Below are 16,423 nucleotides of genomic sequence, written 5' to 3' on the forward strand. Positions count from 1 at the left end.
CGCTCAATTACTTAGAGGATGCTCAGGCTTTACTTGGGGGATGCTCACCCTTTTTTTGGGGGATGCTCGCTCTTTTTTTTGGGGATGCTCACCCTTTCCTGGGGATGCTCACCCTTTTTTTGGGGATGCTCACCCTTTTTTGGGGATGCTCACCCTTTATTTGGGGGATGCTCACCCTTTCCTGGGGATGCTCACCCTTTTTCGGGATGCTCACCCTTTTTTGGGGATGCTCACCCTTTTTGGGGGATGCTCACTCTTTCCTGGGGATGCTCACCCTTTGTTTGGGGGACGCTCACCCATTTTTGGGGACGCTCACCCATTTTTGGGGATGCTCACCCTTTTTTGGGGATGCTCACCCTTTATTTGGGGGACGCTCACCCTTTATTTGGGGATGCTCACCCTTTCCTGGGGATGCTCACCCTTTTTCGGGATGCTCACCCTTTTTTCGGGATGCTCACCCTTTTTTGGGGATGCTCACTCTTTCCTGGGGATGCTCACCCTTTATTTGGGGGACGCTCACCCATTTTTGGGGATGCTCACCCTTTTTTGGGGATGCTCACCCATTTCTGGGGCTGCTCAGTCACTCGGGGGCTGCTCATCCATGGCCAGGAGACTCCTCACCCCGTACTAGAAGGTTTCTCCTCCCTTGCTAAGGGGCTCCTCATCCTTTGCCGGGCGATTCCTCGTCTTTCTTTAGGGTTTACCCCAGCCCCGCTCTGCTCTGGGGTTCCCCCCCTGGGGGGGCTGCTCGGGGACCCGGGGGCGGCGCTGCCGGGGCGCGGGGACACCGGGACGGTGACAGGACGACACAGCGCGGCGGCAAGCGGTCGAGGACGGACGTCAAGCGACACAGCGGAGCGCGGACAGCCGGGCAGCGGGCGCGGGGGGCGGGCGGCAAGCGGCTGCGCGGCCGCGGGACGGACCCCGGCGGGGCTGAGGCGGGGCTGGGACGGCCCCACTGGGAGGCACTGGGAGGCACTGGGAGAGGCGAGACCCCGCCGCCTCCATCCCCTCCCTGCCGTCCCCTCGAGCCAACGTTGCCCCCCGAGCGCGGGGGACCCTGGCGTGCCCGTGCCCGCCCCCACCCAGGCCCCCCGCGTCCCCGAGGGGGACTCACGTGAAGGCGAAGGCCACCAGCGCCCCGCTGACCACGATGAAGTCCAGAATGTTCCACAGGTCCCGGAAATAGGCACCTTGGTGAAGCACCAGCCCCAAATCCACCATCTGCGGGGGGCAAGGGGGGTGAGGGGGCGCCGGGGGGGGCCCCCGCCCTGCGTACCCCCCCCGCTCACCTTGATCACCATCTCGAAGGTGAAGACGCCCGTGAAGACGTAGTCGAAGTAGCGCAGGACCTGGGGGGGAGGAGGTGGGGTGGGGGGAGATGCCTGGGGCCCCCGGCACCCTGAGCCTCCCCTCGCACCCTCTGCCACCCTGGGGCGCCCAGGATCCTGCAGCACCTTGGCACTGCAGGACCCCCCGGCACCCTGGGACCCCCCTGGCACCCTGGGACCCGCCAGCACCCTGGCACTGCGGGACCCCCCTGGCACCCTGGGACCCCCCGGCACTCTGGGGCTGTGGGACCCCCCTGGCACTTCCCGGCACCCCAGGGCTGTGGGACCCCCCTGGCACCCTGGGACCCCCTGGCACCCCAGGGCTGTGGGACCCCCCTGGCACTTCCTGGCACCCCGGGGCTGTGGGATCCCCCTGGCACTCCAGGGCTGTGGGACCCCCCTGGCACTTCCCGGCACTCCAGGGCTGTGGGACCCCCCTGGCACCCTGGGACCCCCTGGCACCCCAGGGCTGTGGGACCCCCCTGGCACTTCCTGGCACCCTGGGGCTGTGGGATCCCCCTGGCACCCCAGGGCTGTGGGACCCCCCTGGCACCCTGGGACCCCCTGGCACCCCAGGGCTGTGGGACCCCCCTGGCACTTCCTGGCACCCTGGGGCTGTGGGACCCCCTGGCACTTCCCGGCACCCCGGGGCTGTGGGATCCCCCTGGCACCCCAGGGCTGTGGGACCCCCCTGGCAGCCTGGGACCCCCCGGCACCCTGGGGCTGTGGGACCCCCCTGGCACTTCCCGGCACCCCGGGGCTGTGGGATCTCCCTGGCACTTCCCGGCACCCCGGGGCTGTGGGATCCCCCTGGCACCCCAGGGCTGTGGGACCCCCCTGGCAGCCTGGGACCCCCCGGCACCCTGGGGCTGTGGGACACCCCTGGCACTTCCCGGCACCCCGGGGCTGTGGGATCTCCCTGGCACTTCCTGGCACCCTGGGGCTGTGGGACCCCCGTAGCAGTCTGGGACCACTCTGGCACCCCAGGACCCCCCCATCACTCCATGGCTGTGGGACCCCCCCAGCACCCTGGGGCCATGGGCAGGGTCTCAGGGGCAGGACAAGGGAGGGGGGGGACCCCATTGCAGCCCTGGGTGCTGTTTTCGGGGTGCCCCGCACTGCAAAGCAGCACCGTGAGGAGGGGGCTGAGCCCTGCCACCCCCCACCAGCGCCCGGGGGTCCCCGAGTGGGTGTGGGGGGGCTCACGTTGTTGCGGGGGGCGTTGGGCTGCACGGGGTCCTCGGCGGCCAGCGCGATGCTGCTCATGGCGATGACCATCAGGATGCACATCTCGAAGTACCGCAGGTTGACGATGTAGTGGCACAGCCGGCGGAACCTGGGGGGGGCACAGTGTGGGGGGGCGAGGGGCACCCCCAGACCCTCCCCCGGCCCCCCAGACCCTCCCCGGCCCCCCCCCGCCCCCCCCCCCCCCGGCGCTCACGGGTTGGTGGTGGAGAGGATGAACATGGAGCTGTAGGGCACCATGGGCTTGGGGCCGTTCTCCTCCTGCCCGTCGCCTTCCTCCTTCTTCTCCTCCTCCTCCTCCTTGCGGGGCAGCGGCTCGGGGTTGGCATTCCTGTTCACTGCGGGAGCGGCGGCGTCACGGCCCCCGGCCCCCCCTGCACCCCCCTGCACCCCTCCATGGCCCCCGGACCCCCCCTGCACCCCCCTGCACCCCTCCGCGGCCCCCAGACACCCCCTGCACCCCCCTGCACCCCCCCAGACCCCTCCACGGCCCCCAGACCCCCCCTGCACCCCCCCGGACACCTCCGCGGCCCCCAGACCCCCCCTGCACCACCCCGCACCCCTCCACGGCCCCTAGAACCCCCCTGCACCCCCCCGGACCCCTCCGCGGCCCCCAGACCCCCCCTGCACCACCCCGCATCCCTCCACGGCCCCCAGAACCCCCCTGCAGCCCCCCAGACCCCTCCACGGCCCCCAGACCCCCCCTGCACCCCCCCAGACCCCTCCATGACCCCCAGAACCCCCCTGCAGCCCCCTGCACCCCCGAGCCCACCCCGCACCCCCTGCACCCCCCAGCCCACCTGCACCCCCAGACCCCAGGGGGGGTCCCCTACCTTGGACCAGGGCGTTGGCGGGGGGCGGCGGGAGGGGGGGGGGGATGTCCACGGCCGTGTGCTCCGGCTTCCCCCCCCCCTTGGCGGGGTTGTTGGGGGCGCCGGGGTTGGTGACCACCAGGCTGGTTTCGGGGGGCGCGTTGGGGGTGGCGGGGGGCCGGCGGGGGGGGGCCCCGGCGGGGCAGGCGGTGTGGTTGCCCACGGGGGGGGGCGCGGGGGGCTCGGCGGTGGCCAGTTTGTTGTTCTTCATGTTGTCGATGTCCTCGGCGACGGGGGGCTCCCGGCGCCCCACGTCCTGCTGGATGGGGCGGGTGGTGGAGAGCGTGGGGCCCGCCGGCACCCCGGGGGCCTGGGTCTCCCTGGGGGGAGGCGGAGGGGAGGGGGCTCAGAGGGGACCCCCCGGCACCCCCGGCACAGCACCCAGGGCGGGCGCTGAGCTGGGAATGCCAGAGGGGATGCGGGTCCCCCCGGGAGCTGGAGGAGCTCCCTGGTCCTGGGGGGGTCCCACCAACCCCAGGGGGTTCCCACCAGTCCCAGAGGGGTCCCACCAGCCCCAGGGGGGTCCCACCAACCCCAGGGGGGGTCCCACGTGCCCCAGGGGGTCCCACCTGACCCAGGGGGGTCTCACCTGCCCCAGGGGGGTCCCACCTGCCCCAGGGGGGGTCCCACCTGCCCCAGGGGGGTCTCACCTCCCCAGGGGGGTTCCCACCAGCCCCAGGGGGTCCCACCAACCCCAGGGGGGTCTCACCTGCCCCAGGGGGCGTCCCACCTGCCCCAGGGGGGTCTCACCTCCCCAGGGGGGTTCCCACCAGCCCCAGGGGGTCCCACCAACCCCAGGGGGGTCTCACCTGCCCCAGGGGGGGTCCCACCAGCCCCAGGGGGTCCCACCAACCCCAGGGGGGTCTCACCTGCCCCAGGGGGGGTCCCACCAGCCCCAGGGGGTCCCACCAGCCCCAGGGGGGTCCCACCAGTCCCAGGGGGTCCCACCAGCCCCAGGAAGGTCCCACCTGCCCCAGGGGGTCCCACCTGCCCCAGGGGGTCCCGCCAGCCCCAGGGGGGGTCCCACCAGCCCCAGGGGGGTCTCACCTGCCCCAGGGGGGGTCCCACCAGCCCCAGGGGGGTCTCACCTGCCCCAGGGGGGGTCCCACCTGCCCCAGGGGGGTCCCACCTGCCCCAGGGGGGGTCCCACCTGCCCCAGGGGGTCCCACCAGCCCCAGGGGGGTCCCACCTGCCCCAGGGGGTCCCGCCAGCCCCAGGGGACCCTGCCCACTCCGCTCACCGCCGCCGCCGGTGCCGCCTCTCCTTGTCGTCCCGCTTGCCTTCGCCGTCGTAGGCGGCCGGTGCGGCGTGCCGATGCCGCCGGCGCCGCTCGCCATCGCCGTGCTCCCCGTCCCCCTCGCCCCGCACCGGCCGGCCGCCCTCCCGGTGCCGCGGTCGCCGCTCGGGCCGCCCGCCCTCCTCGCCCTCCTCGGCCGCCCGCCGGTGCGCCCGGTGCCGCCGGTGCTCGCGCTCGGGCTGGGGCGAGCCAGCGCGGCCGTCCCGGCTACCGCCCGGCCGGTGCCGGCGCTCGAGGGCTTTGAGGCGCTCGGCGTCGGCGTAGGCGCGCTCCTGGCTGGGCTCCCGCTCGGGCTCGCGGCTGGTGCTGCGGGGCCGGCGGCCGGCGGGGCCGGGGGGATCCCCGGGACGGGGGCCGCCGGGATCGGGGTAGCGCGGCTGCCGCCGGAGCTCCTCGGCGCGGGGCTGGCCGAAGCGGGGCTCCAGCGGCGGCTCGCCGGGACGCGTCTTGTTGGTGTTGTTGTTGCGGTTCTCCTGGGGGTCCACCACCAGCGGCCGGTCCAGGTGGGTCTTCATGTCGGGGCGCAGGTGGCGGGCGTAGGGCACCTTCCAGCGCTCCTCGGGGTCCAGCTCGCTGTAGAGGGCTTCCCGGCTGGCCAGCAGGTTCTGCTTCCGCAGCTCGCTCGTCCGCTGCTCCCACACCGACTTCGAGGGCTTCTGGTTCTTCTGCTGCTCCTTCCTGCAGCGGGGAGCCACAGCCCCCGCCGGGGGAGCCTGAGGGGGGCCGGGGTGGAGCCGGGGCGGAGGCGGGACGGAGCCGGGGCGGAGCTGAGGATGGAGCTGGGATGGAGACGAGGATGGAGCCGGGATGGAGCTGGGGATGAAGCCGAGATGGAGCTGGGATGGAGCCAGGAACGGAGTCAAGGATGGAGCCGAGGATGGAGCTGGGGATGGAGACAAGGATGGAGCCGAGGATGGAGCTGGGGATGGATCCGGGGATGGATCTGGGGATGGATCTGGGGATGGAGCCTGGAATGGAGCCAAGGATGGATCTTGGGATGGAGCCTGGGATGGATCCGGGGATGGATCTGGGGATGGAGCCTGGGATGGAGCCAAGGATGGATCTGGGGATGGAGCCTGGGATGGATCCGGGGATGGATCTGGGGACAGAGCCGGGGATGGATCTGGGGATGGAGCCGGGGATGGAATCAGGATGGAGCTGGGGATGGAGCCAGGGATGAAGCTGGGAATGGAGCCGGGAATGGAGCCGGGATGGATCCAAGGATGGAGCTGGGGATGGAGCCAGGGATGAAGCTGGGAATGGAGCCGGGAATGGAGCTGGGATGGATCCAAGGATGGAGCTGGGGATGGAGCCTGGGATGGAGACAAGGATGGAGCTGGGGATGGAGCTGGGATGGAGCTGGGGTTGGGGCCAGAGCTGGGGATGGAGCTGGGGACGGAGACGCGGATGGAGCTGGGACGGAGCCGGATGGAGACGAGGACGGAACCCGGGCCGGAGCTGGGCGCACGATGCACTTACATGGTGACGGACATGTTGGCAGCGGAGAGCGGGCTCACTTCGGCCACCTCCTTCGCCTTCTGCAGCGCCAGCTTTTGGTTGGCGGCTTCTTCCTCCTCCTGCTCGTCCTGCAAAGCCCCGCACTGTGTCCCAGCCCCGAGGCCACGGCGATGGGCAGGGGCGGCCCCTCCACGTCCCCGGCACCCGTCCTCACCTTGGTGAGCTCCTGCGCGTTGGCGAGGTTGTCCACTGCGATGGCCAAGAAGACATTGAGGAGGGTGTCTGGGTGCCCCGTCAAGGCAAAGCGGGTCCCAGCGCATCCCCCCGCCGGCCCGGCCCCTCCCGGGACCCCCCCAGCGCCCCGAGGATACAGTTGCCGAAGAGGGTGAGGACGATGAAGTAGACGGAGAAAACCATCCCCCCCTTGACGCCGCCCTGAGATTTGATCCCGTCGTACATCACCGCGTTCCAGTCTTCACCCGTCAGGATCTGGGGGGGGGGGAGGAGCCGCAGGGGCAGCGGGGACCCCCCTGGCACCCCCATTCCTCGGGAGCCCCGGGGGGCGGGGGGGACAGGGGGGTCCCTACCTGAAACACCGTCATTATTGCTGCTGGGAAAGTGTCGAAGTTGGTGGGAGGGGTCCCGTCGTCAAAATTGAACCTGGGGGGGGGCAGCAGCGGTGGGAGCCCCACCCCCGCCGGGTGCCCCCCCGCAGGGAGCCAGGGGCACAGCGACACCCCCGCGCTGGGGGGGGCCAGGGGGGTCCCGGGGGGTCCCGTCCCCCGCCCGGTTACTCACTGTCCCCCGAAGAGCTGCATCCCCAAAAGGGCAAAGACGACGATGAAGAGGAAGAGGAGGAAGAGGAGGCTGATGATGGACTTCATGGAGTTCAGGAGGGAGACCACCAGGTTCCTCAGGGAAGCCCAGTACCTGCCAGGGCAGAGCCAGGCTGCGGGGCCGCGAGGGGACGGGGCACGGGGACCCGGGGGGATAGGGGGACATGTGGGGGCATGGGGGGACACGGGGACAGCGAGGGGACCGGGGGCACGGGGACCCGGGGGGATAGGGGGACATGTGGGGGCACGGGGGGACACGGGGACAGCGAGGGGACTGGGGCACGGGGACCCGGGGGGATAGGGGGACATGTGGGGGACCCGGGGGGACATGGGGACAGTGAGGGGACTGGGGCACAGGGACCCGGGGGGATAGGGGGACATGTGGGGGCACGGGGGGACACGGGGACAGCGAGGGGACCGGGGCACGGGGACCCGGAGGGATAGGGGGACATGTGGGGGCACGGGGGGACACGGGGACAGCGAGGGGACCGGGGGCACGGGGACCCGGAGGGATAGGGGGACATGTGGGGGCACGGGGGGACACGGGGACAGCGAGGGGACCGGGGGCATGGGGACCCGGGGGGATAGGGGGACATGTGGGGGCACGGGGGGACACGGGGACAGCGAGGGGACCGGGGCACGGGGACCCGGAGGGATAGGGGGACATGTGGGGGCACGGGGGGACACGGGGACAGTGAGGGGACCGGGGCACAGGGACCCGGGGGGATAGGGGGACATGTGGGGGCACAGGGGGACACGGGGACAGCGAGGGGACCGGGGGCACGGGGACCCGGGGGGATAGGGGGACATGTGGGGGACCCGGGGGGACACGGGGACAGCGAGGGGACACGGGGGGGGCACAGGGACAGCGAGGGGACGAGGGGACACAGGGATGTGGTGGGACACGGGGACATGGGGTCGGCAGCTCGGCATCCGGGTACCCCACGACGGCTCCGTGCATCCACACCCTCACTCATCCTCGCCCCTGCGCTCGCAGACCCAGACACGGACGGACTGACAGACGGACGGACGGACCGACGGAGGGACGGAGGGACAGACCGACGGACGGACGGAGGGACAGACCGACGGACGGACAGACGGAGGGACGGACGTACAGACGGAGGGACAGACCGACAGACGGACGGAGGGACGGACCGACGGACGGACGGAGGGACGGACCGACGGACGGACGGAGGGACAGACCGACGGACGGACAGACGGAGGGACAGACCGACAGACGGACGGAGGGACAGACCGACAGACGGACGGAGGGACGGACCGACGGACGGACGGAGGGACAGACCGACGGAGGGACGGAGGGACCGACGGAGGGACGGAGGGACAGACCAACAGACGGACGGGGGGAGGGACAGACCGACAGACGGACGGAGGGAGGGACCGACGGAGGGACGGAGGGACAGACCGACAGACGGACGGAGGGACGGACCGACGGACGGACGGAGGGAGGGACAGAGCGGCGGCGCCCGACCCGCCAGCACTTACTTTGTGACTTTGAAAATGCGCAGTAACCTGAGAGCTCGTAGCACGCTGATCCCGAAGGATGTTCCCGGCTTCACAACAGCCCAGATCACCTCGAAGATGCTTCCGATGATAACCTGGGGGGCGAGGGTGTCCCCATCCCGTCCCCATCCCCAGCCTGTCCCCATTCCCACCCCATCCCTCCCCCTGTCCCCAACCCTGTCCCCATCCCCATCCCTATCCCGACCTCTTCCCCATCCTCATCTTGTCCTCATCCCGTCCCATCCCATCCCCATCCCCATCCCATCCCCATCCCATCCCCATCCCATCCCCATCCCAACCCCATCCCAACCCCATCCCACCCCATCCCATCCCCATCCCAACCCCATCCCATCCCACCCCATCCCAACCCCATCCCCATCCCATCCCCATCCCATCCCCATCCCATCCCCATTCCCAACCCCATCCCCACCCCATCCCATCCCCATCCCATCCCCATTCCCAACCCCATCCCCACCCCATCCCATCCCCATCCCATCCCCATTCCCAACCCCATCCCCGTCCCATCCCATCCCCATCCCATCCCCATTCCCAACCCCATCCCCACCCCATCCCATCCCCATCCCATCCCCATTCCCAACCCCATCCCCATTCCCAACCCCATCCCCATCCCACCCCACCCCATCCCATCCCGTTCCCGCCGGCAGCGGCCGGGCCGGGGGCCGGACTCACGGCACAGTCGAAGCAGTTGAAGGACGAGTGAAAGTAAGGCCGCGTCCCCAGCCCGTACATTTTTATAAACATTTCGGACATAAAGAGTCCCAAGAAAATGAATTCTGCATAGTCTGGGGGGGAGAGAGAGTGAGGGGGGGCGGGGGCGGGGCGCGGGGGGGGCGGCGGGGGGGGCACTCACAGAGGAAGTCGGAAAGCCAATCTGGCTGGTCGTAGTGAACGATAGCAACACACAGGGTGTTGAGCGCTACCAGACTGAGCACGGTCCAGTAGAAGGCCTGAGTTTTCACCACGCGGCGGATGTGGAAGCGCATCCGCCGCTCCCGCTTGTGGAAGAAGGTGGCGTTCTCCAGCTTGGCACTTTTGAGGCTGGCGCGGGCGAAGGGGGAGCCTGCGGGGGGCACGGCTCAGCCCAGCACCCGCCACGCCCGAGGCGTCGCCCCACCACCCCCCCATCAACCCGACCCGTCACCCATCAGCCACCACCCCCCACCCATCAACCCAACCTGCCACCCATCAGCCACCACCCCCCCATCAACCCGACCCGTCACCCATCAGCCACCACCCCCCCCCATCAACCCGACCCGTCACCCATCACCCACCACCCCCCACCCATCAACCCGACCCGTCACCCATCAGCCACCACCCCCCCCATCAACCCGACCCGTCACCCATCAGCCACCACCCCCCCCCATCAACCCGACCCGTCACCCATCACCCACCACCCCCCACCCATCAACCCGACCCGTCACCCATCAGCCACCACCCCCCACCCATCAACCCAACCTGCCACCCATCAGCCACCACCCCCCCATCAACCCGACCCGTCACCCATCAGCCACCACCCCCCCCCATCAACCCGACCCGTCACCCATCAGCCACCACCCCCCACCCATCAACCCGACCCGTCACCCATCAGCCACCACCCCCCCCCCATCAACCCGACCCGTCACCCATCAGCCACCACCCCCCACCCATCAACCCGACCCGTCACCCATCAGCCACCACCCCCCCCCATCAACCCGACCCGTCACCCATCACCCACCACCCCCCACCCATCAACCCGACCCGTCACCCATCAGCCACCACCCCCCACCCATCAACCCAACCCGTCACCCCACCAGCCACCACCTCCCCATCAACCCGACCCGTCACCCATCACCCACCACCCACCACCCCCCACCCATCAACCCAACCCGTCATCCCATCAGCCACCACCCCCAGTCACCCCATCACCCACCACCCACCACCTGTCAACCCAACCTGTCACCCCATCACTCACCACCCCCAACCTGTCACCCCATCACCCACCACCCATCAACCCAACCTGTCACACCATCACCCACCACCCATCAACCCAACCCGTCACCCCATCAGCCACCACCCCGTCACCCCATCACCCACCACCCACCACCTGTCACCCCATGACCCACCACCCACCACCTGTCACCCCATCACCCACCACCCACCACCCATCAACCCAACCTGCCACCCCATCACCCATCAGCCCCCAACCTGTCACCGCCCCCACCCATCACCCCATCACCCACCACCCCCCATCGCCCCCCACCCATCACCCCCCACCACCCCCCACCCATCGCCTCATCACCCATCGCCCCCCACCCATCACCCCATCGCCCCCCACCCACCACCCCCCCACCCATCACCCCATCGCCCCCCACCCATCGCCCCCGGCCGGGGGCACCCCCACCCCCACCCACCCACGGAGGAGATGTCGGCCAGCTGCTCCTCGGCGTCCTCAGGGCTCAGCAGGTCCGTCTTGCTCTTCTTGATGGTGGCCCTCCGGAGAGCTCCCGCAGGGGCGAGCGGCAGAGGGGGCGGGCGTCACCCGGGGGTCCCCACCGGACCCCCCACCCGCGGGTGGCCGCCCCGCCGGGGCGCGCGCCGGGGCAGGGCACTTACCATCGAAGGGGTGCCGGGGCTCTCCCTCGGTCTCGTCCTCCGCCAGGATCACTTCTTCTGAGAGAAAAGCGGGGGGCTCAGCGGGGCGGGGGGCGGGGGTCCCCGGGGGGGGGTCCCGACCCTCACCCGCCTTGGAGATCCACTCCATGTAGCCGTTGAGCTCCCGCTCGATCTGCTGCTGCCGCCGCAGCTTCAGGAACGCCCGGCGGTTTTCCACCCGCTCCCGCTCTTTGGCAAACTCCCTGCGGGGCCGGCGTCAGGGGGGGCCGGGGGGGGCACCCCCCCTCCCGCCGAGCCCCCCCGCTTACCCGGACAGCACCCCCAGCACTAGGTTCAGCATAAAAAAGGAGCCGATGATGATGAGGGGGATGAAGTACAGCCAGTTCCAAGTGTTCCCTGAGGCATCGTTGCTCTGGGGGGGAAGGAGGGCTCAGGGGTGGGGGGTCCCATGAGCCGGGGGGTCCCAGGGGCCGGGGGGTCCCAGGGGCCGGGGGGTCCCATGAGCCAGGGGGTCCCATGGGCCGGGGGGTCCCAGGGGCCGGGGGGTCCCAGGGGCCGGGGGGTCCCAGGGGCTGGGGGGTCCCAGGGGCTGGGGGATCCCAGGGGCCAGGGGGTCCCAGGGGCCGGGGGGTCCCATGAGCCGGGGGGTCCCACGGGCTGGGGGGTCCCACGGGCTGGGGGGTCCCAGGGGCCGGGGGGTCCCAGGGGTGGGGGTGTCCCATGAGCCAGGGGATCCCACGGGCTGGGGGGGGGCCACGGGCACAGCCCCATTTCCGCAGCTGGATACAGGCCAAGGGACGGAGGGCGGCGCAGCAGCTCCGGTGTCCCCCCCGGGGCCGGTGGCACCCCAAATTTCCTAGCTGTGCTCCCCGCCCCCCCATGTTACGACACGGGGGCCATGGGGGGCCGTGGGAGAACACGTGGGGCCGGGGGGGGCCAGGGGGCCGCAGAGCCTCCCCGCAGGACTCGGGGCTGCCGGCAGAGGGGGGACCCCAGCATCCTTTTTTGGTTTTTTTTTGGGGTACCCCCCCGCTCCGCAGTGACCCCTCCCTCTAGCAAACCACCTCCTGCTTTTGAGGGGGGGCCTGCACCCCACTCCTCCCCATCCGGCCTGCGCAGCGAGCGGGCCGCGGGGGCGGGGGGCTCACGTAGTAGAGGAGGTCTGTCCACCCTTCCATGGTGATGCACTGGAAGACGGTCAGGACGGCGAAGAGGATGTTGTCGAACTGGGTGATGCCGTAGTTGGGCCCCTCCCAGTACTTCTTGCACTTGGTGCCGTTGGGGCAGATCCGGGCCGGCTCGTCCGTCCCGCAGGGGACCTCCACCTTGATCTCGTCTGGGGGGGCACGGGGGGGCTCTGACCCCACCCCACAGCCCGCAGCCCCGGACCCCCCAGGGCTGCGCTCACGGGGAGAGTTCGGGGTGCGGGGGTGACCCCCACGGGGCTGCCGGACCCCCCAGGGCTGCGCTCACGGGGAGAGTTCGGGGTGCAGGGGTGACCCCCACGGGGCTGCCGGACCCCCCAGGGCTGCACTCACGGGGAGAGTTCGGGGTGCAGGGGTGACCCCCACGGGGCTGCCGGACCCCCCAGGGCTGCGCTCACGGGGAGAGTTCGGGGTGCGGGGGTGACCCCTGCAGGGCTGCTGGACCCCCCAGGGCTGCGCTCACGGGGAGAGTTTGGGGTGCGGGGGTGACCCCCACGGGGCTGCCAGACCCCCCCAGGGCTGCGCTCACGGGGAGAGTTCGGGGTGCGGGGGTGACCCCCATGGGGCTGCTGGACCCCCCCAGGGCTGCGCTCACGGGGAGAGTTCAGGGTGCGGGGGTGACCCCCCCGGGGCTGCCGGACCCCCCCATGTCCCCCCGCAGCCTCCTTCAGCTCCCCCCCCCGCCCCGGTGCTGACGCGGCCGCCGTGCAGAAATAGCTCCCGCCAATTAACGGCGCCTTCATCAGGGGAGAGAAGTAATTAGGCCGTTCCATATCGGGCGCGGGCCACGGGCCCAGGGAGCTGGGGGGGGGGAAGGAGACGGCCCCCGGCCCCAGTCCCAGCCCCACGGCGTCCCCACGGGGGGGGGGGGCTCCGAGCCCTCCCCAGTGGGGAAACTGCGGGGGGGGGGGGGGGGGGGGGGGGGCAGGGGGGGGTTGGGGGGTTTTCGGGGGGGCGGGGGGGGGTTGGGGGGGCTGGGGGTTTGGGGGGGCGGGGGGGCAGACCTACCCGTCACCAGGTCGAAGCAGGTGGTGTGAAATTTGCCCATATAAAACTCTAATCCTATGATTGCAAAAATGAGGATCGCGAAAAACAGGAGGAGGCCGATCTGCAGCAGCGGGATCATCGCCTTCATGATGGACTTCAGGACGACTTGTAAACCTGCGCCAGAGCGGGCTGAGCGGCCGCGGCCCCCCCGGCCCCCCGGTCCCCCGCACCCCCCCGCCACTCACTTGGGATCCCCGAGACCAGCTTGAGGGGCCGGAGCACGCGCACGGCCCGCAGCGTCCGCAGGTCGAACTGGGAGCCCACCGTGGCCAGGATGCTGCGGGCGAGAGGGGGGTCAGGAGCCGGGGACCCCCCCCCACGGCCGGGACCCCCCCAGCCGTGCCACCGTGGCCACCAAGAGCCCCGACGTCCCAGCAGGGCCGTACACCCCCACGGGCCGCTGCGTCCCACCGCAGCCACGTCCCCCAGGGGCCAGCACGTCCCAGCCGGGCCGGCCACCCCCACAGCCGTGCCATCACGGCCACCACCGTGTCCCAGCCTGGCCACGTGCCCGCCACGGGCCGTGCCATCACGGCCACCGTGAGCCCCCACGTCCCAGCAGAGCCACCCGTCCCCCATGGGCCACCACGTGCCCCACCGACACGGCCACCGTGAGCCCCCAGTCCCCGCCGCATGGCCACGTGCCCGCGGCTACGCCGTCACGGCCACCGTGAGCCCCCAGTCCCCGCCGCATGGCCACGTGCCCGCGGCCGTGCCGCCAGGGCCGGGAGCCGGTGCCGGCAGCGCGGGCGGCAGCGCTGGGCTATATTTAGCCTTTCCGGGCCGAGCGCGGCGGCGCTGCCAGCGCTGACGCCGGAGCCGGGCCCGGCCCGGGGGGTCGCAGCCCCCGGCCAGCACCAGCCCGCGGGGTCCCCAAGGACCCGGCTGGCAGGGGAGGGAGCCAGGCGCCCGGATGCCCCCCGGCACCCCGGGGACCCGTTGCCGGCCCCACGGCCCCCCGACCCCGCAAAGGGTCCCCTCCTGCCGCCCGTTGCCACGGCAACCAGCCGGCCCCATTCATCCCCATCGTCCCCATTCATCCCCATCGCCCCCAGTCACCCCCATTCACCTCCAGTCACCCCCATTCATCCCCAGTCACTCCCATTCATCCCCATCATCCCCAGTCACCCCCATTCATCCCCAGTCACCCCCATCATCTGCAGTCACCCCCATTCATCCCCAGTCACTCCCATTCATCCCCATCATCCCCAGTCACCCCCATTCATCCCCAGTCACCCCCAGTCACCCCCATTCATCCCCATTCACCCCCATCATCTGCAGTCACCTCCATTCATCCCCAGTCACCCTCAGTCCCCCCCATTCATCCCCAGTCACCCCCATTCATTCCCATAATTCCCAGTCACCCCATTCATCCCCAGTCACCCCATTCATGCCCATTCATCCCCATTATCCCCAGTCACCCCCATTCATCCCCATCACTCCCATTCATCCCCATTATCCCCAGTCCCCCCCATTCATCCCCATCACCCCCAGTCACCCGCCGCGGGTCCCCCTGGTTCATTCATCCCCGCTGCCCCGGGGCCAGGGCCGGGGCTGGGGCCGGGGGGTACGGGGGGGGGGTAGGGTGCAAGGAGGGGTGCAGGGTGCAGGGGGGAGCAAGGGGGGGTGCAGGGTGCAGGGGGGAGCAGGGTGCAAGGAGGGAGCATGGAGGGAGTGGGGTGCGGGGTGGGGGAGCAGGGTGCAGGGGGGAGCAGGGTGCAGGGGGGAGCAGGGTGCAGGGGGGAGCAGGGGGGGGGCAAGGGGTGCAGAGCAGGAGGAAGCAGCCAGAGCAGCCCCCGAGGTGGCCGAGTGCTCGACCTACGGCAGCCCCGCCGCTCCCTGCCTCAGTTTCCCCACTGGCTCTCCCGGCAGGAGGGCGAACGCAGGAGACGCGGCGGCCGCCGGAGGGGCTGGGGCCGGGGGGCAGCAGCCAGCCGGGGGCTCCGGGGCCGGGGAGTCGGGGCTGCCGCCGAAGCGCCGGCGCGGTTGCGGGTGCCGGGCCGGTGAGTGGCGGCGCGGGGAAATATTGTGACAGCGCTAAGAGGCACTTGCTGCCGCCGGGGGAAGCGGGACGGGCGCCGCAGGCGATAATTAACGTCTCGCCCGGCCCCGGCCCGGCAGGCGCTGGTGACGCCCGGGACCGCCGGCGGGTGCAGCCCTGCACACAGGGGCCCTACACACGCGTGTGCACACGTGTGCACGCACATACGTGTGCCCACGCATCCTCTGCACGCACATACGTGTGCCCACGCATCCTCTGCACGCACATACGTGCGCACACGTGTACACGCACACGCTCCGCGACGCAGGCGGGGTCCCACAGCACACGGGGAAGGGCGCGGGGCTGACACGTGTGTGCAGACGCGCACGCAGCCCCCACCGCGGGGGGAGGGGCGGGCGTCCCCCGTGCCCCCGGGCGGGCGGGACGGGGACCTCACCCGGTGAGGACGACCACGAAGTCCATCACGTTCCAGCCGTTGCGCAGGTAGGAGCCTTTGTGGAAGGCGAAGCCCAGCGCGATGATCTTGATCCCCGCCTCGAAGCAGAAGATGCCGATGAAGTACGGCTCCGTGTCGTCCTGCGGGCGGGGACAGGGGTGAGGCCCCCGGGCGGGGGCGCGGGGACGTCCCCCGCGTGGTCCCAGCCCGTGGGGCCGGGGGGCATCGGGGACGGCCGTGGCCCCGTCCCCCCCCCTCCCTCCCCAGGTGCCGCAGGGCGGAGGCGGCCGCCGCTCCCGGCGTGGCCCAGATTCCCAGCAAGGAGGAAACTGGGACGCTGGTGGGTCCGGAGGGACTGGGAGCCACGGCCACCGGGTGCCGGGTGCCGGCAGCGCGTGGTGCAGGCTGGCAGCCAGCCCCGGTCCTGCCGCCCATGCCAGGGTGGCTGGGGACCCTCACCGGAGCCCTCAGGGTGGCCGGGGACCCTCGCCGGAGCCCCCACGGTGGCCGGGGACCCTCAATGGAGCCCACAGGGTGGCCGGGGACCCTCACAGGAGCCC

General features: G+C 71.3%; 1 protein-coding gene across 1 annotated transcript in view; it reads right to left on the reverse strand.

The window, feature by feature from the left end:
• CACNA1A (calcium voltage-gated channel subunit alpha1 A) overlaps nucleotides 1–16,423 on the reverse strand; it is a 40,681-nt gene that overhangs the window by 19,931 nt on the left and 4,327 nt on the right. Inside the window, exons 3-24 of the mRNA XM_075134321.1 lie at nucleotides 15,864–16,003; nucleotides 13,611–13,702; nucleotides 13,387–13,539; nucleotides 12,322–12,509; nucleotides 11,482–11,585; nucleotides 11,300–11,415; nucleotides 11,174–11,230; nucleotides 10,972–11,061; nucleotides 9,432–9,641; nucleotides 9,251–9,363; nucleotides 8,543–8,655; nucleotides 7,002–7,133; nucleotides 6,791–6,863; nucleotides 6,575–6,692; nucleotides 6,418–6,485; nucleotides 6,225–6,331; nucleotides 4,689–5,423; nucleotides 3,410–3,768; nucleotides 2,773–2,914; nucleotides 2,538–2,667; nucleotides 1,293–1,352; nucleotides 1,118–1,224 (exon numbers count right to left, since the gene is read on the reverse strand). Coding sequence (XP_074990422.1) covers nucleotides 1,118–1,224; nucleotides 1,293–1,352; nucleotides 2,538–2,667; nucleotides 2,773–2,914; nucleotides 3,410–3,768; nucleotides 4,689–5,423; nucleotides 6,225–6,331; nucleotides 6,418–6,485; nucleotides 6,575–6,692; nucleotides 6,791–6,863; nucleotides 7,002–7,133; nucleotides 8,543–8,655; nucleotides 9,251–9,363; nucleotides 9,432–9,641; nucleotides 10,972–11,061; nucleotides 11,174–11,230; nucleotides 11,300–11,415; nucleotides 11,482–11,585; nucleotides 12,322–12,509; nucleotides 13,387–13,539; nucleotides 13,611–13,702; nucleotides 15,864–16,003 — 3,407 coding nt within the window. The remainder of the gene's footprint in view (nucleotides 1–1,117; nucleotides 1,225–1,292; nucleotides 1,353–2,537; nucleotides 2,668–2,772; nucleotides 2,915–3,409; nucleotides 3,769–4,688; nucleotides 5,424–6,224; nucleotides 6,332–6,417; nucleotides 6,486–6,574; nucleotides 6,693–6,790; nucleotides 6,864–7,001; nucleotides 7,134–8,542; nucleotides 8,656–9,250; nucleotides 9,364–9,431; nucleotides 9,642–10,971; nucleotides 11,062–11,173; nucleotides 11,231–11,299; nucleotides 11,416–11,481; nucleotides 11,586–12,321; nucleotides 12,510–13,386; nucleotides 13,540–13,610; nucleotides 13,703–15,863; nucleotides 16,004–16,423) is intronic.

The sequence above is a fragment of the Calonectris borealis genome, chromosome 31 (genome assembly GCF_964195595.1).
Source record: "Calonectris borealis chromosome 31, bCalBor7.hap1.2, whole genome shotgun sequence".
Lineage (NCBI taxonomy): Eukaryota > Metazoa > Chordata > Aves > Procellariiformes > Procellariidae > Calonectris > Calonectris borealis.